Source organism: Gymnoscopelus microlampas, assembly GCF_963454915.1.
Source record: "Gymnoscopelus microlampas genome assembly, chromosome: 2".
Lineage (NCBI taxonomy): Eukaryota > Metazoa > Chordata > Actinopteri > Myctophiformes > Myctophidae > Gymnoscopelus > Gymnoscopelus microlampas.
The window spans coordinates 26,491,915-26,518,718 of NC_139939.1; the positions used below are offsets into that span (position 1 = coordinate 26,491,915).

The following is a 26,804-nucleotide window of genomic DNA, read 5'->3' on the forward strand; positions in this document are numbered from 1 at the left end:
CAGAAAATGTCTAATGCATTATCAACCATTATACAAATAGATTTTTTCTACAGATATACTATTTACAGGTTCAATGATGACATTAAATATAAACTTAAATAGAAATCCAAAATATTAAATAAAATGGTATATAAATAGCCAATGTTTGTATTTGTTGGGGGAAAAAAAGTTAGTTTGTGGCAGTTTTGTAATTCTAAACAAAAAGCAAAGCGTAAAAACAAAAAAGGCTCATTTTAAAAAGGGGAAATTGACTGGCACTTTCTGACCAGGCGACGTTCCATGTACTATAGTCAGACTGCAGTTAAGGCATCAATGAGGCACATTTCTCCTTGTTTGCTATACCTCTTCTTCCAAGAAGAGTTACTAATGGTATTAACATGTTTCTGGAGACTGGGACATACTCATATTTGACAAGCCATTTGCTGCAAGGGACATGGAGGATATTGTTCCCCAAAGAAAACGAGACAGGGATAAAGCAGGTTAACCTGTGATTCCAAGTTGTGAGACATTATCCGGTTACTAACTGGTGGATAAGGAATATCTGATTCAGGATTTAGGTTCTAAATGATTGTCATCATTCCCTAATCCATCATCAGGACTCACATCTTAATCTTGGCATAGAGAGCATCAATCTGCTCTCTAAAGTGGCTGCGAATCTCATTCCTCTTGGCCTTCAGGGTGGGGGTCAGCAGACCATTCTGCACAGAAAACATCTCTGTTTGCAGTACAATGTCCCTCACCTGCAGAGAAGATGAACACACAGATGATACACAATGTTTAATTAGAGCAGAGAGATTGTCAAGGACTACAAAGACGGCATGATGTAAATACATTGTCATATTGCATAAGTGAGTAAGTTAGTAAATACACGATAATTACCTGTTCAAAAGACTTAAGTCCCCCTTCTTTCCCCAACATCTGAATGTCCTCCATAATGGCCTGCTTTACATCCTAAAATAGTCATGGCAAACAGTCAGATGAAAATATGTAACAATGCTTACCAAGTGCATTTGGATCGGTAATGATGATAAATATAACCTTGTTTTTGCAGAGTTCAGAGTAGGATCCCTCAATCCCTCTTTTCTTGGCCCAACCAGGTAAAAAGTCAGGATCAGGTACCACTATGCCCACCAGGCATGCCTTAAAACAGTGACAATATACACTATATTACAATCTCCAAATGTATTAGTAGCCAAACTATATACAGTATATGTGGCTGTATCTATATCTGATTTTCTATACATTCTATATACCAACGACTACCTTAGCCATTTCCATAATTCATTCATAGACAAGTACGCTGACGACTCGGTCATTGTCAGCCTGCTTGGCAATGAAGAAAATGGCCATGGGCAAGTGCTCGATGATTTCCTGTCATGGTGTGACAATGCTTTCTTACAGCTGAATGTCTCAAAAACTAAGGAGCTTTGCATTGACTTTAGACTGTCCCTACAATCTCCCAGGAAGAGCCTGGCTAACGGAGAGACAGTAGATATTGTAAAAAATTACAAATATCTGGGCACAATAATCGATGATAAACTGAAATTTGACCTCAACACGGACAATCATGATGTATAAAAAAGGCCAGCAACGCCTATACTGTCTGAGAAAATTGGCTAAGTTCAATATCGACAAAACTCCGATGAAACTGTTTTACAGTGCCTACATAGAATGTGTCATTTCCTTTGCCATTATCTGTTGGTACAGTAATCTCTGTGTCAAGGACAAGAATTCCCTTGGCAGAATTGTGAAAGTTGCCTCCAAGGTAACTGGTACAAATATGAACAGCCTTGGACTTCTCTTTAACAGACAAGTGCTCAAAAAAGCCAAGTCGATTCGTTCAGATACTGCTCACCCACTTAACACTGAGTACAAACTCCTTCCTTCGGGCCGTCGCTTGCGGACCCCCAGTGCCACAACAAACAGGCACAAACTGTCCTTTATTCCCATTTCTATCGGCAGTCTGAACTCGGTCATGGAGAAGCCAAGGAGGAGATAGCCTTTAGTTATTACGTGCACCTAGCAGTCTCCTTGTTGTCCACGTATTCTTTTTCAATGGCCATGTACACTGCACTGAATAGCACCTTACACTTTGCTCTTTATGACCTAATGTGAACTCTATGTACCGGCTATAGATGTTTTACTGTTCTGTTTTTTACTGTCTGTTTTAATGTTGTTGTACTGTACTGATGCTATATGCTGCAAACCAATTTGCCCCTCGGGGACACTAATAAACTTGAACCTTGAACCTTGATAACTTCTTAATGTTTGCAAGGCCAAAATAAAATATATATAATATTCAGATTACAAAATTACTCACCTGCAAGCTGTCACCGTGGACAAACACTTGAGCCACTGGATCACTACGATTGTAGATATTTTCAATTTTCTCAGGGGCAATGTATTCTCCTTGGGCCAGCTTAAAAATGTGCTTCTTTCTATCAATGATCTTCAATGTGCCATTCTGAAAAATAATTGAAATAATAAGGGCTTACCATACTACATGCAAGCAATGTCAAATAATACAAAACCAATTTGAACCATATATTTGTCAGGTTCGAGGAAATACGACAATCCAGTCTCCTCTGCAATCAGAGATGCTTACAGGTAGCCACTTCCCAATGTCTCCTGTGTGCAGCCAGCCATCCTGGTCAATCGCCTCAGCAGTTTTCTCTGGGTCTTGTAGGTACCCTTGGAATACGTTTGGTCCTTTAACACACACCTAGCAAGGAAAAATATAATATATCAGAAGAAAATGACATACAATACGTACAGTACATGACCTGCTGAAGAAGCAGCATGCCAGTTTAGCTGTAATCTAAACAAGTAAAACGTTAAGAGGGGTGATTTCTTATATCATAATATCACCTTTGATGCCATTTCAATCTGGCTAAAGCTCTATTATTTCTAACCCCTCCCTGTTTTTGTTATTCGTTTTTCTGTTTGATTTTCATTTGTGATTTCAATAAATCGACCTCCTTTTGTGGCCCTGACCCTCTCTCTGAATGTTCATTGTTGTACAAGGGTGAGAGCGAGTATGAGAAAGTGTGCTTGTCTTGTGATAAGCGACTTCCCATATTAATTTATTTGATGGCTAACCAAACCACCCATCCTCACCTCTCCCTCCCCATTGGCTGCTAGGTAGTTCATTTCAGCCACATCCACTAGCTTGACAGAATTGCAGGGTAGAGGAGGCCCAACATGACCTGAAAAATACAAAAAATATGAAAGTCAAGTCAATATGGCATCAATTAACACAACTTGATTAAGCAACACCACCAGAAACGGCCATTTGAGTTTTCCACCAGTGCACATACTGTGTAATTGTGCTCATCTGCAGTAATATCTCCAAACTTGCAACTGTGATGTGACAATATTGATGTAATTACCTGCTGTCCAGTCCCCAGGCATTGACATGGAGCATCCTGCTGTACATTCAGTCTGGCCATATCCTTCATAAAACTGGGATGAAGAAGGACATGTTAGGAAGTTACATTTAGACACAATCACAGTCAACTATGAAAAGGAGTGACAACAAAAGAGGAACAGGCAGACATGCTAACCTGACAGCCGAGGGCAGCCCGTAGGAAAGTCAGAACGGTTGGGGACACTGGGGCAGCTCCTGTGATCATGAGCCTCACACGGCCACCCAGGCTAGCCTGATAAGAGCAACCAAACCAAGAACAATGTAAGATAATCTTAAGATCTAAAAATCAGGAATTTCAATTTCACTAATCGAGACACTTGTTCTCATTTATCATACCTCAAACTGTGTGAAGGTACATTTTTTTAAAGCAACTTTCGGCTCCAAGTGGACGTGAACATTGCCCCATAAAACCGGGAAAGCATCTGTGGCATTTTAGATTTGATACTTTGGCTATTCAAAAATAGCAGATATACAAGCTCATAGCGCACACAATTTGCGCAAATCTTTGAATTTACATATTATTTTAAAGCGAACATTTTTAACTCAAATCTTTGCTTCTGGGGGTCCCTGGAACAACATATTTTGAGATGGGGGGGGTCCGCAGCCGAATACAAATAAGATATCTTTAGAATACTCCACAGAACACAACAGCTTCTCGTGTCAAAATATTTTTTTCAGGAGAAAATTCTTGTTGTGACATGGAGGAGCTAACACACTAGATGTATGCTTTCAATCACATACTGTAAATGGGGAATGTGACACTTGTGATACATTTAAAGAATAATAACAGAATGCTTTTATGGACCTTGAGGTGGTAAAAATGTGACTTTTACCTGAACTTTTTGAAAGATGAGTTTATCCCACATGCTGTCCTTTCTGACTATGCCACTTCTAAGCTCCGCTTCCTTCCTCCGGGTGGCAAAGTCTAGCAACCATCGCTTGAGCGGCGTGTTGGCCTGACCAAATATCTGGAAGGAAGACAACAGCTCCCATTTTAGGCTTGCAGGAATCGTCGTTAGTGTAACGGTTAAATTGAATCGTACACAGCACAACCCTGTGTTAATTTATCCATCTGACCTCCGAGAGTGACCCTCACAGGTCCATATGTTTACATTTTTGTATTTTTATTTAGAGTAGCCAATTATTTTTTACCACTTTTTCTCCCCAAGTCGTTATGCCAATTGATTTCTCCCCACACACATTTCTGTGTCACTGCTGTTGTATCCTACTGACTCACCTGCCAGTGAGGAGCAGGAGGACGTAGAGCCTTCGTCCTACTCCTCCCGCCCAACACTCCCCGCTGACAGGTGCCACCCCAGCCCGTAGAAGTACGTGCAATGACCATTATCACCCTCCCCGCCCGGCTTCCCTCCCCTGAACACGGGCCAATTGTGTTCCGTGTAGACGCTCGACAAAGCCGGATGCACCACGGTGGATTCAAACCCTCAACCTCTGTGGTGGTGGGCAGGGACTTTTACCACTGCGCCACCCGAGCCATTTGTTTATATTCGAGATAAATTAACAGAGTATTTTACTTTGTATTGCTGATAAGGATTTTTGTCTGACCTTATCAAACATGCGGTTGAGAAGACGAGGGACAACAGGGAAAACTGTTGGCTGCAGGGCCTTTAAATCGTCCATCAGCAGACGGATGTCCCCCTGGAAGTAGCCAATTCTTCCACCATGGATCAGGATGACACCCTGATTTAAATGGTAAACAATGTTAAATGGGAGTGCAGAATTGTCTGGCCACAAGAGGGCACTGTTCTGCAAAGAATCTATGTGTGTTTTAAATTAGTTTTAAATGTGCACTGCCACTGCTGAGCCTGAAAATGTTCAGTTATGTTAGTGACACACAATCTTCATCACAAATATTAACAATAGATCTGTACATCTGATAATGTATTTTATTCCATAGGTTTATAACACAATAGAATGTGGGACCATAGACCAAACTAAAGTGTCTGTAGTACAGTACCTCCAAGCTGAAAACAGTTGTATGTTTATGGAAGAACATGCCATACTAGCCACCATGTAAACATTTTGAGTTTGCATGTAAACACACACATCATCCCCTTGATATTTCAGGGCAAATCAGCAAAATAAATAACATACCTCCACAACCCGCTCAAACATGTGTGCTAGAGGGAGATATGACATATGAATATCATGTACGTCCAGCATGCAGTGCACCTGTGGGACACACAAAAACACATGCACACACACACACACACACACACACACACACACACAAACAGGTCAAGCAAGGCATACCTCTACAACCCTCTCAAACATATGGGCCAATGGAAGGAAGGAGATCAGTACATCTGTATTACTGGGCTCGAGAACGCCCTGGATCACACACAAGTAAGACAAATGGAGAGTAGGAACAGAGAAGAAAAGATATAGGAAAATGACCACTAACTACTGACATGGATGAAGTACAATTGGTTTATTTGTCTCAGCATGCATTTAGCAATGTAATAATACTAATAATAATAATTAAAGAAAATCTTTGACAACTTATGACATGCCCAAAAGGTCATTATATTGTCAAAACAAAAGTTGTCAAAGATTTTCAAAAATATCAGAAATGGCTCACCTACAAGCTCACAATGCGTCGCGGCTTGTAGATCAGCTATTTTCTATATTAATCGTACAACAAATTATATAGGGCTTTAAGTGGTTAGGCATTTGAAAAGTGTATTCGGTCCGAGTACAGAATCTGAAATCCAAGGTAAGATTCTGAATAGTGTAAATGTACTAACATCATTCATATGACTAAAGATAAAAAGCTTTATATACTTTTGATAAGATCATTGATCCAATTCCAAAATGAGATGGTAGTGTCAGACAGTTTATCTCATGTCTTTGTTTACCTCTGTTATTCTAATGAAAGCTGCAGTGTTGGAGATGACATTTCCATGGGTAAGTATTGCACCCTTTGGGTTTCCTGTGAAGAAAACAGTAGTTAAATCGTATTGATAATATTAATTAACTGACTACTACTTATAATTATATGTCATAACATAACATTGGTGGAAATTGTAGATCTACAAGCTCATAGCACATTGCAATGCGATGCGTTGTGAGTGTAGATTTGACAAAGACATTGCTCTAGAGGGAGAAAATGAGGGGGCCAAAGATAGACCCCTGAGAGTCCCCAGTCAACAAAGTACTGTATATAGGGTTTAAGTGGATAAGTTACTATATTGTATGTAAATATAATCTCCGTACCTGTGGTTCCACTGGTAAAGCAGATTAATGCAATGTCTTCTGGTATAGGGGGCTACAACCAGATATCAAACAAATCAGAGAATTAAACGATTTAACCCATACCAACAACATACAGTAGTACAGCAATTCATTTAAGCACTTTACTAATCCATTTAACAAGTGCTGAAGTCTAGTGCAAGTCAATTTAAACCATAACATACTATCTTCCTATGAGACGTACAGTAGATCACATAAAAATTGATACTCAAAGTTAAAATATGATTGCTTCACCTTAAATGGATTTGAGCTGATGTTCTCATTTCTTTACTTCTGTTAAATACCGTTTAAGTAAAGTATGTTAAATACTGTTCAAGTAAAATGTGTTAAATACAAGTAAAGTGTGTTAAATACTGTTTAAGTAAAGTATCTTAAATAATGTTCAAATAAAAAAAGAGCAAGACTTGCACACCTATAAGGAGACAGGTGCCCAGTCCACACCGAAGAATTTACTACGCCACTCATTGCAACTTGCAACCAGTTGCAGCCGTCTGAATTGACCCGTTGCAGGTCAGTGCAGTTTTGGGATTCTGTTTGCAAGTGGTTGCAGTTGCTTATTGCATTGCGAATCATTGGTGTGGACTGGGCTTAAGAGACCAAGGGCCGATTAGCAGAAGAAAAAACACCCGCAGTGTGTCTTCAAATGCAAAAAAGTTTTTTTTGATGGGAAACACTATTTTTTTTAATTGCATTTCCTGTTAAAAATATTTTTTTGCATTTGAAAACAGTGTGCGGGAGTTTAGGTTGTACAGTGTGTGTGTCAGTCCAACGTACCGCTGGATTCTGGTGGTTGGCTTCACCAATCGCCTGTGAAGACAAACATTTACCATACAATAAAACCTTTTGACAAATATGACTCAGTCCAACATCTTTTACGTTAAGATATTTACTTTTATGTTAAGATATTTGTGACATGAGAAATAAAAAACAATGAATACATGCAACAAAACAAATGAATAAATAGTAGCAACTAAGTCAAATTAGTAAACGTCTTGTTGCTCTCACCTCAAACGCGCTCAGGCTAAGAACCTCAATGCCACATTTCTTCCCCTGAGTCACCAGTTCACTGTCAAAGGCCTCCATGAGGACAATGGCTTTTATTGTGTGCTGCTTCTCACTGACGCAGTCAAAAATGAGCCTAGCCTTCTCTGGTACATCACAGATCACAGTGGAGATGTTAGCTGGAAAAGGAAGGACGCACGTTGAATTGATCTTGATCAAAACAAAAGCTCAACAATAACAGAAAACAGGGTAATATGTGATCAGACTCTAGACGGTGTGGTGCTTTGCAAAGAAGATTTCAAGGTACCCTCTAAACGTACCTTTCTCAAGAATATAGCCAATGGCTTCTGTGCCTAGTGTGTCATACAGTGGAACTGCCACAAGGGAGTATGTGTAACAGGCCAGCTCTGAAATGGTCCACTGAAAAAGACAACATGGAGCAGTCACAGTTGTGTACATTAAGTATCAATGTAAGATATACACTCTTGTGACTACACACAAAAATATATCAGCATCTCCACACTTTAAAAGTTAACAGCTTGACCAATATATCCAGTGAAATGGAACAATGAGTTGCAGTTATGACATATCAATAACAATTTTGCAGGAATTGAAGAGCTATGAATGCAGGACTTGACCATATCAACATTCCAGAATATACCCGACACCAAAGAAGGTTCATGTTTCATTAAGAGGCTTAACGGTCACAAGCTTTAGGGAACATTTGTAGTTCAGGATGTTGTTCCAGCTGTACAGTAACAAATAAATATTCCTAAAAGTTTGTCTTTTCCCATTTGACTTTGTTACATTTGACCCAATACATTTTTCAGCTGATGCAAGTGGCCCCCAGAAATAAGAAAAGCAAGAGTTTAGGAAAGGAGGAGAATTGAAAGTAAAAATTCAACAAAGCTCCTATTATTTGTAGTAATCTTACCTCTGGCCTATTCTGGCCAAAAATGCCAATATGTTTGTCTCCTGCCTTAGAGTGGCCTCTGTGCAGTAGAGCAGATCCGACATTCTCTGCTCTGTCGGCCACCTTGACAAAAGAGATCAAATAACTTAATGTTCCAACATGTATGGTAGGGTTGGGTTAATTAACCAAAAATATCAAAACGAATACTGACATAACCGAACAATCGAGAATCTAATTTTTATAGAGTACAGAAGTCCTGGCGTCACTCGTTCATCCCCAGGTTTGTAAAGTAATTTCGCTATGGAGAATAACATTGGGTCATCTTAGAATCGTCTCATATAAGAATTGTGGTCCAAAAATAAACAAACTGTCTCTGCCATATTGTCAGGGAGTTGGTTCTGTATAGTTTATGATAGTGAGTCACTTATATTTGATACAGTCTGTTTCTGGCGAAAATGTAACTAATTCGGTGGATGTAACATTTTATGTTTTCTCACCGTCAGTTGATGCTTCATATCCATAAGAGTAAAACCGCCAGGGTCATTTGTTTATTTTTGGAACACAGTTCTTATTTGATGCGATATTAAATAAGTCTATGGGGATTCAGACTGGGGGTGGAAAACCGCGAACCAGGTAGACAAACCTAGGATGTGTAAATTACGTCAGACTTCGGTGCTCTATACCAGGGGTCTTCAACAGGGGGTCCGGGACCCCTAGGGGGTCCTCAGAGTTACAACAGGGGGTCCGCCAAATCTTTGTGTGATATGATTATTTTTTTTACCTTAACCACTTGAACCCAAGCATCCCTTTTCTGAGGAGAACTTTAGCCAAAAATAGCAGATCTACAAGCTCACAACGCCTCGCGCTGCGAGGCGTTGTGAGCTTGTAGATCGGCTATTTTTGGTAAAGAGTTATAGGTGTAGAGGGAAAAAAAGAGCAGCAAAGGTTTATCTGAAACACAATTTTATACAGTAGGCCTATGGAGGGGGTCTCTGCTTCATCTCTCTCTCAGCTAGGGGGTCCACTCCTTGGCCTGAAAACGTTGAAGACCCCTGCTATATACACTGCATATATTAGTTTTTCTTATATACTGTTGTACACACTCAAATATTTGAATAGATTTATTTTTATAATCGACTAAATCAATTAGACTGATTAACCATTCAAGTCCTGTATTATACTTGGATGTACAATGGTAGCGTGTAAAAATAGTCAAAATAGCTCAGAGCGTGTCGCATCACAACCCCTTCTGAACATGTAGATCTGCTATTTTCACTATTTAACCCATTAAGACATATTCAAGTCTTAGATACCCGTTTCCCATGGCAACAATCCCATAGAGTATCTCACCTCTCTGTATGATAACCACTCATAAGGCTGGTTGGGTTTTCTTGATCCTAGGCAAGGTCCATTGTCTGTGAAGCAAAGATTTGCACTAAATGAATTATCACAAAGTTATAACATTATTAACCACTTACTGTAAGCCCTTTATACTTCATTGTATGACAAATAGCGAACAATCTACTAGCTCACATTTCGTCCCGGTGCAAGAGCTTGGGAGTTTGTAGATCTGCTATTTTTGCTTTAAACATTTAAAAAACATTTGGCCTATAATGACATGGCCAAAGTAGGGACACCAGGCTGAAAGTTAACTTAACTTAATAATGAATTAATATATATATATTTTCATAACATATTCATTTAGTGGATACGATCTTGCTGAGAGAACAGTTCTTACTTGACACCCGTATCCCTCGTAGAAAGACCTCATACATGGTCTGTGCATCACTATAGTAGTAAACCATGGGTTTGTCGCTGTCATTCAAAAGGGACCTTCGCGCATATCCTTCACCCTGCGAGGAAAATAAATTGTTAAAAATTACTACTACTTACTTGCTTAAAATAAGTCTTCAAAAACACGTTAAACATTCCAGACCCTTTCTGCACAGATATGGATTTCATGTTTTCCTTTACAGTGCATGTTATCCCCATTAACATTCCATGCACAGGTGAATAATACATTTGAAATGTTGCTGTATGCATCATCCCACCTTCAGCCTTGCTAACGGTAGATCATGCAACAGTCAAAAGTGAAACATGAATGTCCACTTTTAAAAAAGTACAGAGCCATATCCTTAAAGGGATAGTTCACCCTACTTTTTTTTCCTATCGATTAGTCACCCCATGGAGACTTGAATTCATGGATATGTTTTAGTTTTCGTCGCATTCCGAAGTCAATAATTTGATGACCAGCAGACCGGTAGACAGCGGTTCCGGTAGGAGACACCCTATCCCTTTAACCTGAGCTCAGGTTTTCTGTTGTGGAAAATATGAGAAGTGTGCACCCGGTCCTGTCAAGTTACAGTATGCATCATCATCAGTTATGATGAACCACCTAGAGAATATACAGCAAGTCTAACTCTTGCAGAGTCTTCTGTTATTTTTTAAACCTATTGAACCTCTTATGAACCAAAATGCTAAGTTCACTGTCTAGACTCTTCACATCAGATTTTAAAGTTGCAATCTGTAAGATTTACATCCTACCCGGGATTCAAACACGGGCCTACCGCACAAGGGCTAACATTTCTACAGCGAAGCTTGGGCAGAGGAGATATTGCGCTTTGAGCTTCAGGCAATACCTCTTGTCAACAAGTATAGCAGGTTTCCTACCCGAACACAGGGTCTACATTTCTCAATAGAAGAGCAGCGAGACCACCTCCTCAACCACCCCATTGTGTTAGTCATATTGTATTAACATAGTAGTCATATTGTATTAACATAGTGTATTAACATAGGAGTCGGGGGAATCAGAAGTTGCTGGTTCACCGCCCAGTCTACATTATGTGTAGAAGTGTCCCTGAGCAAGACACTTAACCCCTTGTCTCTGGAGACAGACCGTCAGCTCACACAATTTTCTAATGCTTCCTCCCAACAGCCTAGCAGTCTGTTATTTTCTACAGATGAGAAGAAAATAAAGCAGACGTCCCACCTTCCCCCACCTCCGTTTCACCTTTGCAGTCGTGTACATAATACAGTACCTACTGGAAACCCAAATTATAATTTCCTGTCGCAACTTTTGTGAGGTGGAGTTACAGTACATACTGTACCCTCTGTAGTATTCAAAGATTGTGTTGACTGGCTTGAGAGACTACTTAACCCCTAACTGCTCCCCTGGCGCAGGAAGTGCCTGCTGCTCCCAATAGTTAGGATGGGTAAAGGATGCAGAGGACAAATTTCATGTATGTGCAAATGTACAGTCACATAAAATACCCTGAACGAGTGGGGACTAAATTATAAATAAAAAGTTCTGATTGCAGCTTTAAAATCAGTCAGGTTCAGCATCATACAAAAGCTCAATAAACCTGGCAGGACTGTTACAAACCAGACGACACAAATGGAGAGCCAGAGGCACTGTGACCTGCATGCTCACTCATTATAACATAGAGCCGCCTCAGGGCAGGGTGGTTTCAACTGTGCTCCTCAACCCTTTTTACCAACAGTCTATTCATGCAATAGAACCATGTGCACACGGCAGCCATTTTGCTCTTAGACACCGACATATTATGCGCTATGGATGTCACTGGCTTATACACCAATATTCCTCACGAAGAAGGCCTTTGCCCATTGTCATACGAGACCAGAGACTCCTCCTTGAAATTACTCATTTTATCTAAATCATGAAATTACTTTAAGTTTGAAAACTCTTTACTACTTACACGTCACGTGTGAGTATGGGCAGTCCTTGCTCTCCTAATTACACCAACGTATTCATGAATAAATTGGAGGACTTGTTTGTGTATCACAACAACCCTTTTTCCCATTTGTGGTTTCATTTTAGTGACAATGTTTTGGGCTTTCTTTCTTCATATTCACAGGTATGGTAGGTCAATCGGAGGCATTCAGAATCAACTTAGAATGTCCTCCATAAAACTTTTATTAGTGGTAGAAATATTGGTAATTTCTAAATATAATTTACATTTTGTGAAATAAACAAAATTATAATTTGGCATGCTCATAAACAATGTGTTATACTATATACTGTAGGTCATGACATGTTTCTTGAGGTTTGAGGGGGTAGAAACTGTACAGCCTTTAACCACTTTCAACCAGGAGTCCCCATTTTGGGCATGTCATTATAACCAAATGTGCAAAAATAGCCAATCTACAAGCTCACAACTCATTCATTGAGGCGCGACACATTGTGAGCTTGTTGGTCGGCTATTTTCACTATTTGATGTATGAGAAAGTATGTAGGGCTTAACTGGTTTAAGAGAGGTGGGAGCACTTCTATAAAGAGAAGCTTTTTGGATACTTACCTTACAAAATTAACACCCTAAAAAGTTTATAAGAAGAGACTACTGGAAATGCTTCATATAAATTTGCCTACCTATGAGAATCTACACTAAGAGGAAAACTGTCTCTGTCCACACTTTAGTGTAAGCACCTTGTCTGGAGTCATCTCCGTCCATAATCCAATCACTGACTTAATCTTGCTCATGTAGGGTAATTGAGAAATCGAAAAGCAAGTTTTTAAAACGAATATATCTGTCATGTCTTGCATACAGTATCAACATGAAAAAAATCTTAAAAGATTTTTTTTATAATCAACTAAATAAAACTAGTCAAATTGGCCACTTAACCCTGTAATATACTTTGTTGAACAACGATGGCGTACAGAAACAGTGACAAAAACAGTGAATTTAAAAACACAAATTCTAATCAAGGCAAAGTTTTTAAATAATCATGATATTGATATTCAGTCGCATCTCCCAGCCTTAACTCCAAGCCTGAAAACGGATGTCACGTGACCATTCACATACACTGGGCATGCGCACACTGGGCATGCGCATACCGAGCATATCACATTTGACAGCCATTTGACACCATCCATGAAACAGTACTTGTAGTCACACACAGTGCTTATACATTCAAAGAATGGTTCCCCTTTCTGTGGTCACAGTAGATTTGTCTGTGAGTTCATCTGTGCTGAAAGACACATGACGGGCAACATAATATGGCTACTGATGATTTCAGGTCTAGGAATTAACAGGAGTGTACAGTGTTATGTATATTATTTGCATTTTATACTTTCTTGTGTGTGTGAAGGAGGTTTACGCCTGCAATGTCCAAGCATTCACCTATGGTGCGGTCTATGACGGAGCACATGTTCAGCCAACAACCCAACACCAAAATAATAGTTTTAAACATCCAGCAAGCATGAGGAGTGTGACTTAAGGACAAGACACAACATGCCATGTCAACAATCCAGTTCCCTCGTTTTCAAACACACATACATTTTCCTCATACCAAATAACACATTCAGATGATACACGATGAATGTCATTATGTTCGTGGAAACGTTCTTAAGTAGCCTACACTTTAAGATGAAATCCTATCCTATGTGTGCTGGGGCAACGACATGTCCAATTGCACATGGCTTCCAACATGAGTACCTAGATTGTGGTGGTACATAATTATAAGTAATACGGCTGTTCAGGGGGGCAAAAGTGAGCAGAACTGGTACTCTGTTACAGACTGTCTGTAACAACCAAGTCATTCATGAATGTAAGTAGGCTACATCCACGGGTGCCCTCATTTTTGTTGTTGCTCCTACCACATGCAGATGTAGTCCAATAGCGTTCCTCCTGTGCATGTAGGCAGTAGTAGCATTATGAAATGCTTGTACACAACAGCTTCTATCATAGACAACAAGGTCAGTAATGTCTGTAATTAGTTATACACGTTGAGTTAACCACTGATAGTCAACGAACTTGACTGCCTGCGTCATCCATTTTCAAAAGGTTTAAGTACAGTGATGACATTTTAAAAACAAAACAGGGTCAGCAGTGTTTTCAAATGTCTCCATTTTATGGGGGCAGAAATGCTTGATTAGTGTGCACGATAGGTGCCAATGTAGCAAAAGGTATGTGTTTGAAAATGCAATACAAAAATGACCTCGTGTAGATGTAGCATTAGTATGTCGGAATGAACATAATGTTTGAGTCGGCCATACCAGCCCTGACAAAAAAAGGATAGTAATTTTGTATTTTAAAACAAAATGCCAGACCCAAAGGGTTGAACTGTGAACAGCTTGGGCCAGTAGATTTTACAGCAGAAGGAATGGGTTGTCTTCTCCATGAGAGGTTGGTTATATGCCTACTTGTGCATCCGCAGGTTATATTTGTCACTGTAACATGCAATTGCTTTGTAGTTGTGTTTGTTTCAGCACATTTTGGATAGTGTGGAGATATATTTCTCTGGTATGATTTTATATTTTTCATATGCTTTTACCTTTTTTTCAAAAGAAAATGTACTGTATGTAACATGTAATATGATTTATGGTAGTACTACATTTCTTGTAACTTGTGTCCTTTAATTACTGTTGATTCTAATTAAGGATTAGCAAAACATGAGGCTTAAGATGTCTCAATCATGGTCTCAGAGGCACATCTGTTTCCGTTTTGCACTGCGTAGGAAGACTTTATGTTGTTCTGTTTGCTACCTGTGCCAATTAATTAACAGCACCTGAAGGTCTTTTCCATGACTGTTGGTAATCCCTCTGACTGTAAATAAGCTGGACTGTCACAACTAGACACAGACAACGCAAATGGAAAGTCTCTGTGACCTGCATGCTCACTCATTACCAAAACAGCCGCCTCAGGGCAGGGTGGTTTCAACTGTGCTCCTCAACCATTTGTACCAACTATCTATTCACGCAATAGGACCATGAGCACATGGTGGCTATTTTGCTTACTTACAGTATGTCCTGCTTGTGGTGGAAAACCCCACCTCTTTGAGAGTCAGGTTATTAAAAATCCCATTACAGAGGTGCAGAGTTTTGCTGGATATCAAGATCTACAATATGTAACACACTTAAAGAGCTACAGTAACAAACAAAATATAGTATGGGATGTTTTATGCAGGGATTGTGGCAGTATACTATTAGCAAAAAAAAAAAAAAAACACACATGGAACTACTCTAAAATAATAAAATGCATTGATTTGCCCTTTGAAGTATCAAATAAGTCCTTTAACCAGTAAAAAAAAAAAGAGTCGAGTCCAATTAAAAGAAATACACAAAACATGTTCATAGTGTAACTAAGCCTAAGTCTACAATATGACCTAACACGACCTCTGTATTATCAGTAGGCTATACTCTGGTCATTTGACTGCTGATAAGAGACTCTTATCATATTCGGGGCCAGCTCATTGCTTCTATGTGCTTTATTGTTGCGGTCGGACAGAAACCTTGTATCTCCATATTTTGGAAATCAATGCCCTACTTTGCCAACAGTGTCACCCAGAAGTAACAAATAGCTGATCTACAAGCTCACAATGTGTCGCACCTTGAGGTCCTCCACACGTTGTGAGCTTGGGGGGGGATTGTGTTAATAAAACTGACTGTGTGCAAGGGGCTTAACTGTCCTTGACCAGTTCTCCTTGATACACACAGAGCAGTATTTATTTTCTCTACCAAGAAAGTTGAAATAGTTCAGAATACAATGTCAAGAAAAAGACAACACAAATTTATGAACAAAACTTTAAAAGAGCAGACGTTTCAGCAGATCATGCTTTCTTCAATGCACAGAAGAAAGTATGACGTGTTCTCTTCTTAAGCATGTGCAGATTTGAGTTGTACTTTCTGATGATTTTCAACATTTTACTTACTTATAAAACTTTAAAACACAATGTGAGCAATGTAACGGTAGCACTGCTGTTCTCAGGAAAACAACAGAGGCCAGCAGGAGGCAATGCACATTTCACAGACTAGACAAGTCTTGGCATGCGAGCGGTGCGGTTGTTTGAACAGCACATTACTTGAATTTTACTAAAACAGATGTTACGAAAATAGAGTGAACAAAGCATAGAATGAACTGCTAAGTTAAAGTTCTGTTTCACAGATTCCATTACTAGGTGCCAGTAGGTATACTTGTTCATAGTTTTTGAGTAGGCTAGTTACTGTGTTTAAAACCATGATGGCTGAAAGGAATGTGCTCTGGCGCTCAAGTGCTTTTAGACGTAAACACATAAGTACTCACACATGTATACTCCTACACACAGAGAGAATACAGTATAAGATACCAGGAATGGAGAAATGGTGGATCAAGTTTACCACATTTTTACATTTAGCCTAAATATTAAGTAAATATGAGACTCATAACTTCACTAAAAATGTAAGACATATTGCAATAGTGTTACCAACTGCTAAAGACAAACAACTAGCGAATACACACACCAGGAAACATGTTTTTTTTACCAAAAACATGTTTCTCTCTTTCAATATATTTTTTAAATTAATTTTTGACAAAATTACGTACAAGACATATATTTAAGAAAAACACAAGACAGAATCAACAACAAGCCAGCAACCAACAACTGTTTCATCATTTTCAATAAAAAAAAGAATACATGTATGTTTAAACATTGCTTTAGTTTCAAAAGGTGTGGCAACAGGATCGTACACGAACGTAGCATGTGACTGTTGTAGGTGCAACAGAAGAGAACATCTTACCTGCACTTCCACAGACTGCATCGCGAGGTCACAAGGTGGTTTGAGGGCTTTGGGCCGGGTGGCGTACCAGTAGGTGGTGATGGCAGCGAAGGCTCCCATGCCCATTAGGGCATTGGTGGGCAAGTTCCGCACATAATTCCGAAAGTCGTCCAGCTCGGGAATCCGCAGCTGCCTCAGGACTTCCTGAGCCTGCATGGCTTCTCTGTGCTGTTGGAAGAGGGAGGAGAAGATGAGGGGCCGTTTAAGGTAAAAGCCGTCATCAGCTGCACAGTTTTTTCGCCACAATTTCCACAGCTGCAGCCTTGCTGCATAGAAAGTCAAGAGGCATGGCAGTGACAGAAATGTGTTCCATCACACAATGTCACCCATTTGGATCCGCACTGGCTGTCCTTGAACATTTTGACATACAACAGGCCAGATATGATGTTTCAATTACAGAGCACAATTTCTAAGAACCAAAGCTACTACAAGAACTGTGTCTAGTGCCGTCATGTTGATCATACATTTCATTTCTATTTCTTCTTAAAAAAAAACAGACAATAGTGTCGTGCTATTCAACCGCTCTGCAGTTGAAATCTGACAAGGGAAGGAAAGAAGTTCCAGACAGAAGTCTCCATGGCACTATCAGGACACCAGGAACCAAAGCCACATCTGTCTTTTGTGGGGATTCAGGGAAGTGAGACTTCCTGCTTGGAATGCTTTGAAAATGAGCTCACTGGAATCTCCTGTTTTTACGGTGCATATGGCAGCCTCAGGGTTCCGTTCTACTCCAAAGTCAGTGAGTAGTGTACATCGTGTAAAGGTTTACAGGATTTACCATAACTTATTTTAAAGGAGGACTTCACCCATTTCAACCCGTCTTCATATAACTGGTCCTCACACATTTTCAATAGGTTATCATTTTTGCCTACTTGGTATGTGTCTCAGAGGAGAGCTGTTGGCAGTTCACAAACCCAGCTACCAGTGACATAATCAGTAGGTGGGTTGGTTAATTTCAAACAAGATTTCAAACTTTTTATTTTCTTTTAATGAGAGAACAATGGCTTCTATTATAGCATGCCAACTTTCCAGGGATAGAAAGCCTGCGGTTTCTATTAGCTTAGATTCATCATCGATGATGTGGCAGGCAGGTTTGTGAACTGCCCACAGCCCTCCTCTGAGACACAGGCCAACTATACAAAAATGGTTCCATATTGAACATTAGTGAGGACCAGTTATATGAAGACAGGTTGAAAATGGGTGAAGTAGTCCTTTCACTTGCACTGTAACGCAGAGGATTTACTGTGTATGTGTTAGATTTGACAATACTGGAAAAAGCAAGGTCTTGCATCCACGGCAACACTCCTTCCTACCTCAAGGAATTAGTCTCCCCACAACCCTCGACTCACAATCTCCGCTCTTCAAACACTAACCTCCTCAAAGCCCCCAAGACCAACCCACGTAGTACCATGGGCGACCGGGCCTTCTGCTCAGCCGCCCCCCAACTGTGGAACGCCCTCCCTGCCCACATGAGAGGACCACAGTCGGTTGACTCTTAAGAGAGACTAAAGACCTGCCTTAATAACAAAGCATTGTTTTTGCTACACTGGTTTTAGCTCTAGGCTTTATGCCCTCGTGTTGTAAATGTTTTGTTTCAGTTTCTTAGATGTTTTTAGTGGTGTGATGATTCTTTTTTATGCATTTGCTTATTGTAGCACTTTGAGATTTTCCCAAATGTAAAGTGCATCATAAATAAAATCCATTATTATTATTATGCACACCTGATAAGCTCAGAGACGGGTGGGTGGACAGGGATCAGACGTCTAATACAATAAAATAACCCGCACACCGTCTACACTTGGACAATAAGGACAACTTTATTTAGGCAACGTTTCGGTCAATTGACCGAAACGGTCTATTGACCCTCTTCAGATGCCTGGAGAAGGTCTATATCTTATAACATACAAGGCTATGTTATAAAACCCCTGCCTTAGGTCCTCATTCCAATCCTGCAGTGCCCATGAAGGAATGTTCAATTATGTGGAAACTTCATGTAACCATAAAACCTGCACAGGTTTTCTCTGTCGCGCACACACACACACACACACACACACACACACACACACACACACACACACACACACACACACACACACACACACACACACACACACTTGTGTATGTGTGTAAAATTGCAGAATTATAGGGTCACCTCATTTGAACTCAAGTGTGAAAGGTAACAGTAGTGCACAACTACAAACAACGACCCACTTCTATTATTATCACCAAGACTACGGCAGATGGGCTTCGCGCCAACTACAACCAAATACTGTAGAACAATTGGCAAATGGTAAACATTTCTAAACTGGCGCTGATTTTATGAAAAGATATGCAAATATGAAACCGTCCAAAACAGTGAGATTATATCAATGAGAAATGTTGGAAATAGTTTTGGTTTAAAGTCAAATAAAAAAGTAAATAAATAGGTTATCATGTCACCATATCACTCAGGCCAAACCTGTGTAAATGTTTCACAATACAAGCTTCAAGTGTCAACACTCAACACTGATGAGCGTTCCAGTCTGTTACAGTATAAGACGAAAAGCATAAAGCAATGCAACTTGAATATTGATTCTTAATACGAAGTAGGTCCTACTACTGTATATTATGCAATATGCAGGCACATTTAGAAGTGAATCAAAATATACTTACAACAACAACACAGTACAGTAGATGAGAATAAGAAATCTAGCCTAAGGGAAAGAAGAATAGGTGTCTTTAAGGCTCTGTGTAGCAGCAGTTGGTAATAGAAGGGTCTCGAACTAACCTCTAATAGACCTCTGATTTTCTCACAACTATGAATAGCAGAACACACCCCCTTCCAAACAGAAATACAGGTGCATTAGACAGCAACACTAAGCCAGTCACTGGAGCACAATTCAGAGAGTATGTTCATTCAACCCCACAATGTAATTCAAACCCAGAAGACATCAATGAATTGACTGATCTGGGTATTAAGTAACAAGATAAATCATATAACCTATATGTCACGATCCTTTCAAGTTCACAGAGGAAAGTAATATGTACTACTACCGATGTACATGGACTAAAACTGGCAATCACATTGATTTAATTACCAATGCCCTCATCACACTGTGCACAATCTGTGCCATTCTTGTGCAGCCAAGAGTTTCTAGCCTTTTTCTAATGCTCCTTTATCTAGTGGAATTAAGAAATGCAGCATTTGCTGATGCCTCTACCCTTCCATTCTGCTTCCATGCCAATGTTTCTACTCTCTTTATGCATGTAAAAAAGAGAGCTACTGAGAGCTTCTTTGCCAACTGTGCAGACACCAGGAAGTCCATGATACAAAATAAAGCTGGTTCATAGTTGAGTGATAACAAAATAAATGGTATTTTCCCAAATAATAAACTGATATCAACACTCCTTGTGATGCTGCTACGCAAATGTAGCCATAAAATGTCTGAGGCAACTTTATCAATAACATTTGGAATATATCCACCAGTAATATCCATATCCACCAAATATAGAAGAGGCATTCATTCTTGAAGTAACTAATATTAAGGCCAATATCGAGTGCAACCACCTCTGAACCAGCCCAAAACCTGATTTGATGCAATATATACACTTGTGTGTGTGTGTGTGTGTGTGTGTGTGTGTGTGTGTGTGTGTGTGTGTGTGTGTGTGTGTGTGTGTGTGTGTGTGTGTGTGTGTGTGTGTGTGTGTGTGTGTGTGTGTGTGAGAGAGAGAGTGTGCATGCTCATGTGTTTCTGTCAGCTGGCCAAGAGTGGGGACATGCCATGGGTGTCACATGGTCAGCAGTGTGAGTGGTTTGAGGCGAAAGGTAACCCTCACAGCCCTCCCCCAACACCACCACCACTCTCCATACTTGGCCTGGGAGGGTGACAAGCCAATGGCAGTGCTAGCCTGCCAGTCACCCCACTCGACAGCAAACACAAGACTGTGGAAAGGGGGGGAGGATGGGAGAAAGGGAGAAACCAAGCTGATCTGTTAGACACAAAGCAGAACATCAAGAATACAGATCAGCCAGCAGTTAAGGATGGAAGCACACTTTGCTCAACAGTCAGTCACCACGATCCCAAGAGAGGAAGTTACCAAATCAGACACTTAAATGAGTGGCAGACTGTAGCTGATAAATGATGCCCTAAATGCAATCATAAAACAATTATGTTATCTATAACAAGGCTTGTAAATCATCCACCCATATTATACTGTGTAAACTACAGCATACTATTTAAATTGTTAACAAGAAATGTGCTTACAGTCGTTACTGGCTAAGGAGACTTGCAAAGAATTTTTTAGAGGACAGAAAATCAGATACTGTACATCTGAGTTAAGTAGGGCCTGTTGCCCTGTTCCTGAGATTATAGAGATTGTCAACTAGGGTGTTGAGAGTCAATTTAAAAGCCTTCTGATCCACTGAAGCTTGTTATTACTGCCTGCCGAATGGGGGATTAGCACTAGGGTCCTTAAACATACTTAACTTAATCCCAACCTCTCCCAGGATCAGCGAATCCACCAACTAAATTACCCATCATAATCTCATCAACTCTTTCTCAAAGTCCAGTTCAGGCCCTAAATTGCATATCATGCTTACTGTATTGTCATACACAATTAAGAACACATTCCCATAAATATCCCAAAAATAGCAACTTTATTTTCTATACGATGGAAAGGGTTATGCAAACTGTTACTGGCAGCATCAATTCAGAGTAAAATAATATAGATTAAAAGAGTAAATAAAAAAAGTAACTCTAAGTAAGTCTATGACATGGACCCACATGTCATGCTAAAATGTTATGGTCTAAAAACAAAGAGCAATTAACAGCATTGAAACATTGATTAAGTTCTTATTTGGTCTAATGTGGAACTGGGAATAACCTTTGGTTTACAAAGAATCTGTTGAAGCGACATCCAGATACTATATAAATCAATCAGCAGATGCAGATCTAACAAGATCCTGTTGAGAGTTCTGCTGTGGTTGGTCAATAGTCAATATCTCATTGATAATTCAACAGTCTTACAAATAGCACAGCATGCTCTAAGAAGAAGGGTAGGTCAATATTAGTCTGTGTAACAATGTGTAGCCCTATACATTCACCAAATACATTTACCAAAATTAGAATAATCGCTCATTCATTCTTTGTCCATGTCTCTCACCAGATGAAAATTGGCTATTTTGGTTGTACGGCAAAGTATAAATTGGGCTCAATGCACAACTCTTTCCACCCCACCCCCAATTCCATCCTTGCTTTGGACACAAAGGATGACCTTGGGTGGCAAGATTCTGTGTCCAAACACAGACGTGAGACCTGCACTGTTGGTCACATGACATGAGTGCAGACTGAGTCATGTATGGGGAGGGGTGGAGTGTGGGATCTCTGAAATGGAGCAAAGGTCATTCATCAACTGCTGCACACAGTGTAAGTGTTGAAATGACCTCAAGAATGACACTTATGCATATTGACCACTGGTGTCATTTATATACCACTAGTGCCATGCCATTTATATACCACTGCAAAATGTAGGCATTGAGATGAGTGAGAAACATCCTCCAATCTGTCCAGTGTAAACGGCACACACTTAAGAGTATAACATTGAGGCAGTAGCCTCAAATAAAGGTTTTCCTATTGATGTCCAAATAAATTTAAAACCACAGGATTATTTGCAAATACATTTTGTAGAAAATGTGAATGTGAATTTTGCCTTTTCAGGTGGTGAGTGTCATGAATCTTTCTTTGATGAGACCAATATCAGTAGTTTACCAAAGCAGATAGGAGCAAGGTTTGATAACACACACTTTTACTTGCACTCATGCAAAACTACAAACATGAAAATTTTCTCTTAAAAACCTGTTATTTTCAAAGAGCGACACTGTCATTCGTTTAATTACAAAATAGGCACTGAATTAGTAGCTGGCAACCACCAGGAAATGAAAACATTCAACAGTAAAATATATCAATACTACAACCAAATACTTTTCATTTCCTAATCTTACACACGCGAGCCAACTTCCTGTTTCACAGTGGCAGGCAGGTCAAAGCCACAGTTGAGTGGGAAGTGTTGTGTAAATAATGGCAGGCTTACTTGCGCTGGCCTGAGGCTTTCGTCCGGTAGTAACCCCAAGACACACACATAGGCTGGCTGCAGCGTCACAACATCATGACAGACAGCCGAAAGTAATGATGAAGCCCATGTTGTTCTTGACTGGACAACTGTCTAGTATTACTTAGAAGAGTTCCACCTGATGAAAGCCATTACTGGATTATCTGGCAACTGTAAAAATCATATCATATAGGGTATACATGCCAATTAATATTATCATCACACATATTAAGTAGTTTTTGTTTTTCATGGAGTTTAACATAGATTAGAGCTCCATTGTGCAATACATGACCCCCACGAAAAAGAGAGATAAGCTGGATAAAGAATAGAGCCTACAGTATGCTACTGTATAGAAAGAACAAAAGCTATTGTAATGATGTACACAATAGATTTTGAGAAGCAGGAAAAAATTACATAGCTCAAATTTCAACTGGACCATGGAGTATAATGTGTAGGTACACTTGGGAAGCCACACTGAAAGGGACATTCTATTCTTCACGCATCTACGATTAAGGTATGTCAATGTCATAGAGATGCTTTCAATCACTGCAACCAGTAAAAACAAGAACAAACCTATGTACTGTAGCTGTTGTGGGTCTGAACAACATGTTTGTAGGGGGGAATAAAACAGACGGTGATCTCAAGTCAACAAAAATAAAGACATAGTTTAGGTATAACTCAAAACCTAAAATGATGTGTGTTTTTTTTAAGAGGGGCAAACAAAAACTTACACTCAAGCTACATTCCACAGATTCCTGTCATGGGATCTTTGCCATAAAACGTGCTGCTCCACAACTGTCTGACCTACTTTTGCACCATCTACCACCCTATACCTAGTACCACCTATAGACCTATAGCTACTGCATGTTTAAACATCAACACACTTCCTGCTTGAACCTCACCAACAATATTCAACTTTATATAATCCGTTTATTTAAAAAAACAAAAACATAATACTCAGAAGGAGATCCAGTGCCAAAACCAATCACGTATGTTTCAATCACACAGGTCAAATAAGCACATTATTCAACACTTCGATCCATCTTCTGTTGGGGTGTTTTTATAGCTGGCAACTTTCTTAATCCCATAGACGCCACGTACAGACATGACGTGGTGTCTCCTCGTACTGCCTCGTAACCTATAGCATGCCTTTGGTCGCGACCATAGAGTTATAAAATATATCGGTCGCCACCCTTCCGTCTAATCTAGTGTTTTGTTTCTGTACATTGGAAGTTTAAACTTAATCCAAAATAGAACGGAAAACATGGCGGCATGGCATACTTTATACAAACTAACATTAACTTGTACATCAAATTTAGGCTGGCTATGTTACGAAATAGCAACAAGTGAGAGGACCAAAGTAAAAAACAGTCATCCTTTAAGTTTATTAGAGATGGGCGCCTTCGCGACATGCATCGATTCGTCAATGCTTGTATTGTTTCCTTTAATTCGTTGCAATATTGAGTTAAATGGCATCAACCGTCGCCTATTACACGCATACCAAGTGGTAGCAGTAGCACGCTTCCAGTTCCAGCGCAACCATTGGTTCTCAAAGTGGGGTCCGGGGACCCCCAGGGGTACTTGAGGCCGGGGGTTCCAGGGGGTCCCCAGCTAAATGATGGATAGGAACCAAATGGACCTTGTGGGTCTATAACTCTGAGAGTGTACAAATGGTACCAAATGGACCCCAACAGGTCCATTTGGTACCATTTGTACACTCTCAGAGTTAAATTAACATTGATTTTACAATATAAATTGGGGTCCCAGGGATAAAAATGCCATTAAATGGGGGTCCGTAGCCTAATGCATGTCAAACTGGGTTGAGAATCACTGCTAGAGCCGTACAAATCTTCTCTTATGGGGAGTCTCTGGCTTATCTTTTCAAATGGGGTCCACGGGCTAATAAGTGTCAATTTGGGGGTCCTTGACATGAAAAAGTTTGAGAACCACTGTTCTAAACAAACAAAGCAGAATGTCACACTAAACTCTGCCATGTCTTCCACCTCCTGGCATTAAACAGAAACTTTGTGCGCAACTGGCGGGTTTGTTAGTAAATGACAGTAGTGGAAACTAAGTAACGAAGTACATGTACTCAAGTACTGTACAGTTTTGGGGTATGTTTTACTTTACTGGAGTATTTCCAATTTTCAGTACTTTAATCTCTAATCTACTACATATCAGAGGCAAATATTGTACTTTTACTCCACTACAGTTATATGAAAACTTAAGTTACTTTTTGATTATTATTACAAAACACACATAACCACTTCAACCCATTTCGGCCATATGCAATTAGCCTACCTATAAGCGTTGCATTGGGCTATTTTAAAAGGATTTGTATACATTTGAAAACTTGTGAAACGGGACATTCTGCAAAATGAGTACTTTTACTTTAAGTACATTTTGATACCAATACTTTTGTACTTTTACTCAAGTAAATTTTGAATTCCGGGCTCTCACTTGTAACAGAGTATTTCTACATTGCAGTATTATTGATACTTTTACTTAAGTAAAACATTTGAGTACTTTTTCCACCACTGATAATAGGCCTACGTGTTGATTCACGCCGCATCAACTTCATGTTACTTCCAGTGTTTAGGTTAGCGGTTAATGCAGTGACATTATCGTAGCCTACATAGAGAAATGCGACTGAAGGAAAAGTCTGATTTCTACATCATGGCTTGAGCATAGGGTACGGAGTAGTACTGACTGTCAACAACGTCAGAAACCCCGATCAATGTAGAGCGCAATATAGCACGAATCACTGCACATTTGTAACAGGCCTACTGATCCACACAAACGTGTAGACTACTTGGAAAAGTGAGAGCACAACAATTAGACCTGTGAAATGGCAAAAATGACCAACAAACAAACCTGTGATGCGAAGCAGTTCCGAGGGCTGGAGCCACACAATCTTTAAGGGGCTGGAGAGCGTCAGGCTGCATTGTATTCCGTTTGTAGAATGCTTGGCCAATCAGGGAGCGTCTCAAGTGTGTTTTCCTGTTGCCTTTGAGAGCCTGGTTGTCATTGGTCAATATGTTGTGGCCATCAATGTAGGTTTATTTATTTATTTTTCGAATAACCCGATTAACCCATAGAATTAACGCACTAAGAGTGCTTGGTAACGGTTTACTGTCAGCTAATTATGGTGTAATTATTTTGTAATTAGGCCAGGGTAGGCTACTTATAAAATGATTGCTTTATTGTTAATACATTCTAATTCACGGGGAATATTAATGTAGGCCCTACTTAACAAAACAATAAGTCTGGGGAAAAAATATTTTGAATGAGGATATTAGGAGGGGCTTATTATGAAATAACCATTTTAATTACAGCATAGCTACTTATAAAATAATTACGGGGCAGTAATGATAAGATAAAGGGAAACTTGCAATGTTAGTTGAGTTGAGCATGTAGACACACATAATAAGCCCATGATTTTCATGCTGAAAATAAATAAATAAATAAATAACTATGACCACCTTTTTTCTAATGCCCAGACTTTTTATGTCCAAAAGCTTAACGCCCCCCTTTGCACAAAAATATGAATG

General features: G+C 39.7%; 1 protein-coding gene across 4 annotated transcripts; it reads right to left on the minus strand.

The window, feature by feature from the left end:
• Nucleotides 1-158: 158 nt before the first annotated feature.
• acsl1a (acyl-CoA synthetase long chain family member 1a) lies at nt 159-26,203 on the minus strand. Of its 4 annotated transcripts, none has more exons than XM_084072980.1 (21): nt 26,128-26,203; nt 17,128-17,334; nt 10,354-10,468; nt 9,966-10,030; nt 8,637-8,738; nt 8,023-8,122; nt 7,706-7,881; nt 7,475-7,507; nt 6,665-6,716; nt 6,307-6,380; nt 5,543-5,620; nt 4,994-5,128; nt 4,261-4,395; nt 3,564-3,659; nt 3,390-3,462; nt 3,118-3,206; nt 2,606-2,722; nt 2,321-2,464; nt 1,039-1,140; nt 880-951; nt 159-740 (listed from the first exon to the last, which is right to left on the minus strand). In XM_084072980.1, the coding sequence occupies exons 2-21, from the start codon at nt 17,320-17,322 to the stop codon at nt 600-602; spliced, it is 2,094 nt and encodes a 697-aa protein (XP_083929106.1). In that variant the 5' UTR covers nt 17,323-17,334; nt 26,128-26,203; the 3' UTR covers nt 159-599. The 4 variants fall into 4 exon arrangements, with proteins under 4 accessions (XP_083929106.1, XP_083929109.1, XP_083929107.1 ...); XM_084072983.1 differs by lacking the exon at nt 5,543-5,620 and adding an exon at nt 5,702-5,779; XM_084072981.1 differs by lacking the exon at nt 26,128-26,203 and adding an exon at nt 19,819-19,933.
• Nucleotides 26,204-26,804: the final 601 nt, after the last annotated feature.